This window comes from Seriola aureovittata, chromosome 13 (assembly GCF_021018895.1).
Source record: "Seriola aureovittata isolate HTS-2021-v1 ecotype China chromosome 13, ASM2101889v1, whole genome shotgun sequence".
NCBI classification, from domain to species: Eukaryota; Metazoa; Chordata; class Actinopteri; order Carangiformes; family Carangidae; genus Seriola; species Seriola aureovittata.
In genome coordinates this window covers 8,343,271-8,356,554 of record NC_079376.1, presented here as the reverse complement: position 1 = coordinate 8,356,554, position 13,284 = coordinate 8,343,271, and the positions used below count along the sequence as shown (strand labels likewise).

At 39.8% G+C, this 13,284-nt stretch overlaps 1 protein-coding gene across 1 annotated transcript in view; it reads right to left on the bottom strand.

Annotated features, from left to right (window-relative positions):
* Positions 1-601: 601 nt before the first annotated feature.
* Positions 602-13,284, bottom strand: part of slc25a21 (solute carrier family 25 member 21) — an 87,264-nt gene continuing 74,581 nt past the window's right edge. Inside the window, exons 5-11 of the mRNA XM_056394380.1 lie at positions 10,268-10,334; positions 9,460-9,519; positions 6,311-6,418; positions 6,019-6,183; positions 4,238-4,419; positions 2,602-2,654; positions 602-2,059 (exon numbers count right to left, since the gene is read on the bottom strand). Coding sequence (XP_056250355.1) covers positions 1,998-2,059; positions 2,602-2,654; positions 4,238-4,419; positions 6,019-6,183; positions 6,311-6,418; positions 9,460-9,519; positions 10,268-10,334 — 697 coding nt within the window. The 3' untranslated portion in view covers positions 602-1,997. The remainder of the gene's footprint in view (positions 2,060-2,601; positions 2,655-4,237; positions 4,420-6,018; positions 6,184-6,310; positions 6,419-9,459; positions 9,520-10,267; positions 10,335-13,284) is intronic.

Here is a 13,284-nt window from a genome sequence, read left to right as displayed (position 1 = left end):
ATCACCACAGGCCCCTGGGGCAAAAAAACCAGGAGCCGTTCCATTTTGGTGGAGAGAAACTCCCACATTAATGACGACTGTCAAATGCCAACGTGGCTCAGTATATGCTACTACCAGATGAGGTTAAGATGAGTCTCTTAGAGAGAGAGAGCAGCCACTACCCCTAAAGGCTGTGCAACAGGTGTGCGTGTTTGCATGTGTGTGTGTGCATATTTGTGTAAGACAGACTGGCAGAGGGAGAGAATGTGTGCGGTAACCCCCCCTAGTCCTGCAGCCGCATTTGAATTTCTTAAGCTTGTTGTTTTAGCTTGCACTAAAGCTATGCTCAGGCAGCGACTCCCCACCACCGAGAGAGAAAAGACTGACACTTGGTTGGCAAGTGCAGCGTCTACTGGCTGACAGGCTCTCAAACAACAAAGTGCTGTGATGGGGGAAAGACGAGGAGGCGGGTGAACAAGTGGTAAACTGATGGAAAGTGATACGCTTACATCAATGCCAAGCTGAAGTGCTTCCAGAGAAGACAAACATGCAACAACACAAACTTACGGTTACAGGACACACAAGTGCTCAACCAACGCCCAACACACAGTGAGGAAACAAGTGAGGAGTTTAATTTTATTCCTTTTTATTTGTTACCAATACATGTAAGTGGACTGTGCACAAATTCTAACATTTTAAATTTAGAATTAAAAAATGTCAAATTAACAATATTCTTACTAATAAAAGCTTGGGAAATAAAGATTTCTTACTAGTCTCATTTATAGAAGGTACATAAAAGTAACAGTCGTGTAAAAAGATATTTGAAAAAAGTTCTGCACCAGGCTGCAACATCAGTGTTTAAAAAATAATTTTACACACATACACTCTCATTAAGCATTATTAGGCAGTATTGTAGCTTATTGCTTCGTTTGAAATACACAGTAAGGCTCAGTATTATGGTTGCGATCACAGTATGTATTGGCGATCTCGTATGTGTGGTGTACACGAAGACGTATACATACAGACAGTGTGTATGTGTGCGTATAGACATGTGTGCGTCACTCCACGGCTGTAGTGAGTGTGTGTACTGTTGCTAAAAAAAAAAAGATCCTTAATGAGCAGATTACTTTAAGATACGAGTTAAATTGGACGGAGATGGGTGATCCGCAGTGTCCAGCAGAGCTCTGCTGAGGTTGGTCTGCGGCTCTGCTAACAACAGCTGTATAATGATGATATACACTCAAGTACTCTATTGTGAGTCTAGTTTTTTTAATTTTGTAAGACTTTTTGTGATTGTCCTATGAACATGCCATCACTCCATTTTGTGTTTTATTTCATTTGAACATTAAAGCCCATGAAAACCTGATTTCAAATATCAGAAATTTCTCTATAAAATTAAGCATTCGTGACTAAAAAAAAAGCAACAATCAGAGTTAAAGTTCAACGTTCAATATAATGATGCTTCATGAGATCGACTGTTCAGATTCAGGTTTTGATTTAAATATTGCTTAACTCTGATTGGTTCACAGATGTACGTGACATATTTTTTTTTCCAACCAATCACCCCCCCAATAAAAACCAATGAGAACAGCACACAGAGAAAAACACAAACTCTTCTAAATGTGGAAGAAAATATTGTGCTCATTGCAAATAGTGAGAAGGCAATAGAGAAAATGGGTTTTCAGGGCTTTTAAAACTTTTCAATCAATTGTTTTGTTTTTTGTTTTTTTGTTTTTTAATATAGAAATGTGTTTTTGAGTTTTCAATTATTGTAGCTTCCTGAAAAAACTAACTTGGACGAAGATGTGAGTTTTTCCTTAGACAGCTGCTTTCTAGAATAAACTGAAATGTTGATTTGGTATTTTGAATAGCAGTATTGCATATTCAAGGTAAACAAACTGACTGACAAAGAAAAACTAATTTGGTCTGACGTTACTGGAGTCAGGTAACGATATTAGCATTGAGGCACAATCCATAAGGCACTCTCGTGGGTTTCCTTTCTTTCTTTCTTTTTTTTTTTACCAGTTCTTCTGTAGCCATCCAGATACATACTCATAGACCAATAGCATCACTGCTCCACCTGTAACAACATCAGAACAACATCAGAATGAATAAGCAGCATCAGCGGCTACTCGACCAATAGAAACTAACAGTGTCATGTGATGTAAAATATAGATTCAGAGGCTTTGCTGCCCCAGCAGGAAAGATTTATAGATATCAAATAGATTTACATCAAAAGATTGCAGCCTCTGTATAGAAAGGGAACAGTGACTCTAGCTCACAATATATCCATTCAAACATTAAATAAATATATAAAAAAAGATGTTGTTGAGTAAATTATGCAAAATGGTTACAATGAATATGTCTGATAGGAAATAGTCCTCGCCTCATTTGAAGTTGAATGTAGCACTAATGATATTTGGGGAGCTCTGTCTGAATTAATCATTTGAGAGTTCCTGGGCATTAAAAAAATAAAAAAATAAATTAGTTTAATTACAAATCTCAAAATCTATTATTCGAACAAGCTCTATTAGACCAGGTTCAAATGCTTTTCACCTGTAACCGACAATCTGTGGTTATAATGATGATTTTAATATCTATATAAAGACATTTTTTGGTTACCTGGTCCAAGCCTCATTATCTTGGGCACCAACCCCTTGTATAGTGCCAGATACCTATAAAACGAGAAAAAGACATTAATATGGTATATATACAAAATATTATAGTTACAAATATGAAAATGTAAAGATCTCATGTAAAGATTTCGTCTTGAGTATAGGATATGCTAATCCATGTACGGAGTGGTGAAACATTACAGAGCACAATTACTCAAGCACTGTACTTATTTACAGTTTTGAGGTACTTGTACTTCACTTGAGTTTTTCAATTTTCTACTAATTTACATTTCAACCCCACGGCACTTATTTGATAAAATCAGTTAGTAGTTACTTTGCAGATTCAAAATCTTAAAATAAAATATAATCAACAGATAAATTATGATGAATTATTTTAGGTTAAGATAAGATAAAAATTTAATTATCCCAGGGGGAAAATTCACAATCTACACAGTGGTATTTTAAAGTATTAAGAGAAGCCCCATCTTTACCAACTGAAACATTAAAGCAATGTATCAATGCATACATTATTAAAATCTAATATATTTATATACATCATTCTGAAAAGGGCCAAAACTGTGACTGTAAAAAAACTGTATTGCACTGTGGTGCTGCTACTTTTCCTTAAGTAAAAAAAATCTGAATACTTCTTCCACACATTCCTTTCGTATATGTGTGCACTCGTGTACTTGCATGTGAATGTGTAGGTGTGCTTGCCTGTCTGTCTGTCTTCTGGTCTGCCTGCCTCTCACCCAGTCAGGTACATAGTTGAAGTCTAACGGCCAGCGCTGGCGAGTACCTGCCCCTTAATGCTTTCAAGGTGACCAGTGGCTGCCTGCCTCCGCCTCGTGCTCCCTGTCCTGCTCCCTGCCCCCGCCACTGATGGCGTTAATAAGGCTCGACCCACTTCCTCCCTGGCCCTCTGTCTGATTAGATTGACCTGTGGAGCGCCGCGCGGCTCGTTAGGGTCTGCTTAACGACGTCTCCCATAGGGACCACTAATTAGCTGGGACTGTGTTGTGTTAGAGCAGGGGACTGGATGTGGCGGAGGGGGCGGCCTCTACGCACCCCTGCGACGACAACGCTTCAGTGCTGTTCCTGCAGCAGCCCCCAAGGCTCCTGCGTCCACTAACTACAAACATCTCGCTGGCCCTTGTCTAGAGGAGCTGCATGGGGGAAAGTGGAAAGCCTAGGGCAATTGCTAACATAACATAGATCTTTCCTTGAAGCTTCCATTTAGAGCTGTCATTCTCCGAGGCTCGAAAATATGTTAACATTTACTGTACAACTGACAGACTGCAGAAATGTGTGATCACACACGTGGGGAATACAGCCCGGAAATCTAACGTCATTTTTTGGTTTCCATTCATCAGATCACGGCTTTGCATCAAGTTGTTCATGCACCTCCCCTGCAGTTAGTGAGGGAAACTCACACCGCACAATGAAACTCGTCTAACTTGTAGCAGCAGCTGGTACATTTGTCTCCCTGAGCTGGAAAGATAACCAACTATCAGTTCCTAACCAAACAGACAAAGTGGCTCATTAATTCTTGGATGCACCAGTGACAGTGTTTGAAATTTTGTCCTGAGGATTTCCTACTTATTACCCCCCACCAACACCCCCCACCCCCGCCTTGTTCATACCCTTCCTCCCGGTACACCAAGGCCATGGTCTGGAAGCAGGTGCGGTACTTGATTTCTCCTGGCACTGGCTGGGGGCCTTGGATGCGGCTCTTGGCTACGTCGAAGGGAATGTTCACACAGGAGGAGATGGTCCCAGACACCAGACCAATAGCAAACTTCCTCAGGAACTCGAGGGTAGGGTCCTGTGAAAGAAGAGGAGATACGGGATTAAAAGAAAGTATTTGTGTGCGGCTTACATGCAGAGAACAAGCAGAATTTTACTGGAAACATTTTAGACACCAGGTGTTAAAGGTAAAGTAGTTGTCAAAGTAAATGGTGACACATTATGTGTGTATGTATGTGAGTGAAAGTGAGGAGGGCATGAGGGGGCTTGTGCATATGATTGCAAAGCTGGCATGAAAGCCCTGATCATTTTATGGTAGCGGGGGGCAGATTAGTGCTTCCTGACTGTGGTGCAGCCTTCTGATTGGCTGAGCAGAAGCACATGTTCTTTGGGGAGCCAAGACAGAGGATTTATAAACAGGGTTCATGCAGGCAGACTGGGGAGGCATATGGGGACAATTTGGGTAATTGGGCTGTGACTCGGCACAGGGGTATTACTGTACCAAAGAAGCCCAGACTCAGAGAGCTCTGACAGCTAATTGGCCAGGATATTTTTACAAATGACAGCAGCCTCTCTGGTCCAGGGCTTTCTCAAGAGGCTGGACACCCTGAGAGCCGAGGTAAATCAACAGCTAATCCCACGTCTTCTTTTTTTTTTCAAGTGGGATGTGGGGAAGGGGGTAACGTACCCGCTGCCTAAGTACACCCATCAACCTACTTCCTAACAGCCTTAAGCAAACATCACCTCACACATTCACTTGTGAATGATGGCAGTGTGCTATCTGCCTCCTCTGTACTATTCAAATGGCGATAGGAGAGAAGCCTGGGCTCGGCCGGCTGAATTTGACTGCGGACATGTTTGAGTTGCAAGCTCATTGCTCATGTTGCTGACAAAAGAGCTTTGGAGAAATGCCACTATCAGCTCAGTCTGTAAGCTGTCAGAGCCCACAATATTTATTCTTTGCTGCCTCAACAATGGCCGTCGTTAGCCTCTCACAAACAGAATCATTCCATCAATGTACATACCGATGGATCATTCCCAAAAGCGACGGCCACAATCTGAGAACAGAGCTATTTGAGTCATCTAGCCACATAATTATCATTCACAGAGGATGACCACTTGGTTCTCTGTACATCATGCGTCACTGGAAAAATGTTGAAAATATAGCAGAGCCTGGGCTCCCACTGTAACCTCCTCTTGAAAATAGTACCGTTGTCTGCTTCCAATTAGTTCATTGGAGTTAATCTAATGCTCCAGTTTGTACATGTGGGACTGGCGTATGGTAACGTTTCCATTAAACAAAATTAACTTTTGTTTGGGCCATCAGGCTCTGCCGGATGTGTAATCTGAGACTTTGAGGATGTTATGATGGATAAACAGACGAGGTATTAGTGGAACTGATCTTACAAGCTCCTCTCTGATTTTTTGCTTCCTCCTTGCTGTGGCATTCAGGCTAACTAATCACACTGTCAAACACTTGCTATTCCCCACTGGCAAGGTGGCTGGGACATGTGTGTATCATATTGCCTGAGGTTAGCGTAAATTTGATGTAGTCAAGGTTACAAACAACAAAGCAAAGCTAAAGAGTGTGTCTGTCACTTGTCTTTGCATTTGTGGGCAACAACCAAGACAGACCTGGAGGTCGGAGTGTGATCATAGATTTTGACTGGCATATTACCGGGTTGGTGGGAATAGCATCCTTGACATTGAAGTAGAAGCCAAAGTAGATCATGTTGAAAACTCCATGGCGTCCCAGTGTTGATGTTAATCCTTTATTCAGACCTTTCAGTCCGAAGCCGTCCGTTTTAATGATGCGTCTGGCTTGAGAGAATGAGGACGGTTGCTGAATTGGAGAGAGTGAATTCAAAAGGAGGACATGTCAAGGGTTGATGCAAAACCACTGGGCCTCTCGTGAAATGTGCACATTACCAACACTTTACAAGTTAAGACAGTATTTTATTTCGATCAACCTCTTTGAAGGAATCTCGGTTGGCCTGGAGACTGACTTTCACCACTTCGAATGGATTGACGACAACAGCTTCAGTCAAGCCTGCGCCAAGCCCTGCTGCAGACAGCGCCTGGGGGGGGGGGAGAGATGGACATGATTTAGGACTGAGAATGTGGAGTTAATATTTGGGTAGAGACAGAACAGAATAGACAATAAGGAAGACTGCCAATATGTCCAGGCTGAAACAACCCGCCACTGAGTCATAGTTTCGTTTTTGAAAACTTGTTCCCCAAGTCTCTTTGTTTTGTTGGAAACGGACATTCTGTCACGGCTGTCATTGTTATTCTTTAACAAATGTTTGAGGACGCACAAGACACCTGTGTTTGTTATCATTTGACAAAATGTCAGATGACAGGAGGGAGGACGAAAGAAGGAAATAGGAATGTGAAAAAAGCAGCAAGGCGTTTAAGGCTCATCATCAACAAGGTGGAAAATTAGATTCAACAAAGTCAGAGAGCATAAAAGAATCAATTATTTTCTAACAACCAAAGAGCTTCACTTCATTTAGTAACATCCAATGATATATAAGATGCAATAAGAAGTCTTTTTTTGGTTTTTTTTTTATAAATGTATAACCAAAACAAGTAATATGTTTATGTAGTTATGTAGTTTATGGAGCTGTCTATGTCTGCATGTAAGTGTGTGCATGTGTGCGTGCATGTGAGCTCAGAGAGAAGCGTAATGGGAACATGTCAAGAACGTGTCTATAGCTCATTACTCTTCCTGCCTCTTTATCCTGCTGTCAGAGCCCCGGGACCCATCCTCTCAGACATGCCTCACGATGTTTACACAGCCAGCCAGCCACGTTTTAATTCCTTATTTGTGTTATTACTGTGTGTGTCCTCATTAATCAGAGTGAAGGCATTCAGCTGTGCCATGCTGAATAGGAGAGAGAGCGAGAGAGAGCCATTCGGAACCAATCTGTAATTTACTTGCACTAATGATCAGATGTGATTACAGTACTTGATATACACGGGCCTCTGAGGCAAATGGGGTTGGAGGCACTTGAAGAGGAAGAAGAAGATAGTGAGAAGGAGGCGGAAGAGGAGGGAGAAGAGAACATGATGGATGGGACAGGTAAACATTTCTCCACCAATGGCTGTGAAAACAAGCCGAGGATATGCGCTGTGCCGGATGGCCCCAGCGCTCAGTTACAGGTAAGCCATCCATCACAGCTGACACTTGGCTGCCACCTGAATAGCTGGAGTGTGGTGAGCGCACCTCAGCAACACAAATCTGTCGAGCTTAAAACTCTGACTCAATATAACAGAAATTAGTCAAGAAGGATGAAACCACTTGTATACTTATGGCCTGTGGCGTAACCAGTCTCCAGAATTAACAACCGCCAAGTAAACATACAGCACAGTCTGTTTATTAGGAAAGTGTTATGTATTACATTATTTTGGCTTTAGTTGAAATTAAACAGTGTATATGAGGTTTAAGTTACAAAAACAATAGTTAAATGTGTTTGGGGTGTCATTATTAGTGGCAAGAATCACTATTTTTTACTGTGGCAAAGCAAGGCAGTTTTATTTATACAGCACATCTCATTACAAAATAACTCAATGTGCTTTACACTAAAGTGCAGACAGTGCTGGACGGTGCTGTAGTCTTGACTGAGACTGTGCTGCATTATAAAACTGAACTTCACTGCAGAACATACAGATCAGACTGTCTGCAGCTTCCAGTTGCAGCTCCATATTTTTTCTCTTTTTCTTCTCACTTTATGTTCAGTAGAATCGCACAAAGTAACGCTGCCTTCCTCCATTTTTGACAACAGTGCTGATTACACGGTTGTCTTGTTTGAATAAGCTTTATTGGAATTCTCAATGGATTAAACCCACCAGGGATTCCATTATATGCTTATATGTTCAGCGAGAGCACACAACTTGGTCAAATGATCTGTACATTGTGAGCATAACAGCTGCAGGTTTTGGCTGTGCAGAATGGCCGATAAACATGTGCAGAGTGAGTTAACATAACCTACAAGATTAATAAAAACACAGTGTTTGCCCAGCTTTAGGTCTGCACTTCAGTCTTATAGTTATTGTGTCATGTCTAATCCAGTGCGATGGAATAAATATCCACAACAAAATTTTCCCGATATTTACAGTACAGACTGCACTCCATTAAAACTTTTTTTGCATTAGCTTGTAATGTTTTAAAAAGATTACATTTGAATGTCTTAGTTATATACAGTCATTTTTTTCCTGCTTTCAAATTCTGTTTGTGCTAATCACCATTCATTCTCTCACACTGTGAGCCAGTAAAATCAAAACAAAACAAAGCCTCTATAATAAACATGGCTCCATATGAGCTGCCAGTTACACTAGCTTCACACAAGCAGTACCAACCAAAGGTCTTTTCACTTCAGTTATGTGACTGCTCTATTGTGTAGAATGAAGCTTATATAGATTCAGGCCGAGACATGAAGTCTTGAATGCCAACTACAAACCCAATCATGAAAGATAATGAAAGCTACAGCCCTACAATATAACCATATGTTGCATGGTTCACTCCATTGGTTCCAAGAGGAATGGTACATTTTTAAAGCTATGCAACAGAAGCTAAACTACACTCAAATGTTATTTAAGTTGGTTCATGGAATATTAGTCACCTTTATTATACCATCTATGATACACTTGAATGTGTTAGTCATCAGGGATGTTGTCATATGTACTTAACGCCTAACAAAATTGTTATTCCAGGACTTCATTACTTAATCCCCACTTGAATATTTTTCTTTTTATCCTTTCTAATGTGGGATGACCTTCATTTGAGGCAGTTAAGCTGCCTTTGAGTCAGTTTTATATTTGTCACAATAATAAAGTCCCACAAAATTGTCTTACCAAGTCTAACATAAAAATGTAAGATGAATAAATTCTATAAATGTGCTAATGTATTACTTGTATTTGAACATGAAACAGCAGTGAAAACTGTTTTTACATTTGCATTAATTCATTTTGCTGTTAAAATTATTCTTGGCATTTGTCTTTGTTTTATCAGGAGAACTGAAATGTTGATTTTTCAACATTCTTCCTGGTCCTGTGTGTGTGTGTGTTTATTTTACAGGTGAGAGTGTATTCAGGTGTTTCTGTGTCAGAGACTTACCACGCCAGGAGACAAAGGGGTCAAATTCAGCAACTTCTTGTATTGCTCAAAGGTGAAAAACTGCAGAGGAAAGATCAGAATAAATGAGCTGTGAGAAAGTCAGTGTATTTATAAGATGACATCTCTGCACACATACACACCCACGTATACACAAGGACACAGGCTATTAAAAGCAGCTACCTTAAAAACATACGGAAATGTAAACTTCAGTGAGCATTGTATCAACTCAACAAACATGAAAATTAAGCCGCATGTTAAATGTTAGACCTCAATCTCCATTGAAAGCGAAAAGCGTAATGCACAGTCTCAAAAGGAGACACATCACCTGATTTGTTTATCTAAGGGAAGGGCAAAATGCCAACAGAGGTGTTTTAATCGGAGCTTTAATTCTTCACCCCAGACATTTCTCATCATCAGCCAGCTTTGTTCACCAGCTTTGTTCACTGTGTGAGTGATTACCCCATCTTCTCAGTGTGAGCGCTTATTTTCAAAAGTTCACACATCCTCGTCTCCAGCATCTCATTACATAGCAGCTCCATACCAGGCATCAGGCCCCCTCTGTGCCACGACACACAAAAGGCTGGGCTCAGGGAAAGGCTTGCTGTAGATGCTCGTACGTCAGTGTTTGGTGGGCCAACAGAACATTGCAGAGGGTGTCATGTGTTTAATCAACATGTGTGTACCATGTCAGAGCAACTGCGGTTGGAGTGGTTTCAATAGTGGAGCAGTTTACAGTGAAACCAGAGCCTGAGCGTTGCATCACAACCCAAGAAGCTTCGCGAACCAACGTGCACATCCTTCATCTCACCTTGACCGCTCTCTTTGGTGTCTCTGCCACAATCGGAGGTAGGATCCCCTTGTAGAAGCCAAATATGCTGTAGAGAGAGAAAACAAAATGTTAAAAATGCTTATCTGATGACTGCTGACTTGTCAAGCTCCACCTGATATTTGGATCAAACAGGATGTAGCCGAGAACTGAAACAATTAGTTCATTAATTGATTAGTTGATTGACAAAGAAATAATCAAAAATGCCAAATATCACCTAGTTACTGACTGTGCAGATGAGAAGATTTACTGCTCTGCTCTCTCTCTCTGTCATATGTGATAGTAAACTGAATATCTTTGGACTGCACAAGAAGACTGGATTTCAAGATGCCACTATATTTTGACATTTCATAGACTGTACAATTAATCCATTAATCAAGAGAACAAAAGTAGATTAATTAAATAAAAATACTTGTTAGTTGCATATAATTGTGTTTTAATTTTTTCATTAATTCCATATGTATATCATATTTTTATTATTATAGCTAACCATTTTGTGTACCATCAGTGACAGTTGGCTAAATAACAAAAACACCTCTCTGTAATGCACCACCACAATGTCACCACAAATGTTAAATATACTTAATTTGTAGTTAAAAGAGTATTCTGGCAATTTAGACCTGCGCTTTAATAATGTTGGAGGACTCACAAGAGACAGATTAAAGAAGATAATGCTCAAGGTTAATACAGCAGTGGCCAAGATATCCTGACTTTCAGTTCCTAGAATGTGTTCAAAGAGCTTTAATTTGCTCACATGCTGGTATGGTCGTTTAACATGGCCCTTTCTCAAAATATTATGGTTCCTGCATCAATCCAGTCTTTAACAATACTGAATATAGACGGCATGACTAATACGAAGCACACAAAATGGAAGCAGAAAGTACTGTACTTTGCTGCTGTTTGGCAGCGTAACTACCAAGATATATTTTCAAACCACAAACCTTGGTAAACATTCTCCACAGGAACTGGTGGAGGAAATGATTTAAGAGTTTATTTCAGCAGTTGATATACTGGATGTTTCAAAAGACGGTAGCTGTATAATTTTAGTCAATTTGGTAGTTTGCCTTTGCTCAATCATACGTTCAGCCATGATTTACAGCATACTTGAAGGCAGGAAAAATAATAAAATGATACAGTGAGTTATGTGTATAGAGATGTATGCCTACATTTAACACAAGCTGTATTTTGTTAGAGATCAATTTCAGGGAGTATATGAAAAGAGTAAATGGACAGTTTGATGCCCCTTTAATACGCCTGTTAAAAGACACTTATTTGATGTTTCTAAATTGTACACAAATGTCTTAATGATCTCCCTTTTGAAGTGCTCAGATTATTTATAATTCTATCCATTTTAAACTATATAATTTACAGAAAATAAATCCCTTATTAACCTAAAACTGAAACATTTTATACCTACATTTCATTTTTCTTTATAGAGATTGTTTTCACTCATTTGAGGAAAGTAGGGAAATGTAACAAAAGTCAAGAATTCCCACTATTGCATGACCAGTCTTTGATGTAAACATGTAAGAAGATAGAAGTAAATTCGCTGTTTTGCAATGATGGCACAAAGAATGTTTCGTATACATTCAGAAGTGCATACACATGCATTCCTCAATTTAGTGAAAACATGGGTGGAATGGGTGAACTTGTGTAGTTTACACTAAGAGGACCGGGCACATGATGTCAGACAAGATGTCAATCAAAGAAAATTATGCAGGCACTTAAATGATCTTCAAACCCTACCTATCTGCGATATTTTTGGGCAATAGGAAACAATGGAAGAAGTCATATTTGTTGTTTAGGGCCCAGGTGTGAAACACAGCACACCTGTAGCCCATAACACTTTTGAGTCAGCTGTTGTGTTGATAAACAGCAAACTACTTTTCCTGTGTTCTCATTGTTGTTTCCCAGGGTTTGACAAAGGGAAACAGGAACAGGAAACACAACATCATCTTCTCACATTCATTAACTAAATACAGATGCTCCAGACACAGTAGACATCAATTACATAATTATCTCCTCCCTTGTGCATTTTATACATGAGTAAACATGATATAGTAGCTAAATATGAACCACACACTATGTATAAACACTATTTGGAGTAGGTCTGACAAATTAAAAACATAAATTCGTAATATTGATTTCAGACAAAACAAAATGAGTAAAGGTGTCTATTTATTTCTAATGGAGCGGAGGGAAAAGTGAACAACCCTATTTCTATAACGAGATTACATGTCAATAGCTTTTCAGATTCCCACACTTCCTTCCTTCTTTACATTCCTTCATTAAGATGAACATGGGCACTGTAGCTTGTTTTGGGTCAATTCCAAATACAACATCCTGCTGATGTAAATACTTACTAAAGCACCAAATGTGTATTAATCTGTGACTGAACATAGTCCTAGTCCTTGTTTTGACAATGCATATGTTCGGTAGGAATAAATGAGGTTTGGGCTGAGAGCTCCAGACAGAGTGGGAAAGCTGGATAGTAGTGAGAGACAGACTAACACATTTCTGGTTTCGATCTTTTCATGACATGTTAACAGTAATAAATATATATATATTATCGCCAGCCTTTTCTTTTAAGCCATCAAAATAATTTAAAGCAATTAGGGAATGAAAAGGAGCATAAATATATAATTTCTCTGTAAACATGCACAGGACCAGTATAGTGAGGGCGTCAAAGTCATTGGCATGGCTCATAAGCAGTCAAAATAGAGCTATTCTTCAACTAAGTTGCTTGCAGGTGACCTAGAGAGACAAAGTACAGTGCATATTGATATTATACACAGGTGTAGACAAAGGGGACAATGTGGCATGACCGACTGTATCCTGTGAACAGTGGCACCTGCTCTGTTGTGGCAACATACTCGACAAGTCAACAGAGATGATCTTGGTTGATTGACTCCAAGTGTAAATATTTCTGCTGCTGGTATACATTTCCACTGAATGTAACCCGAGACAGACAGGCAATAAACCTGCCCAGAGTCCACAGT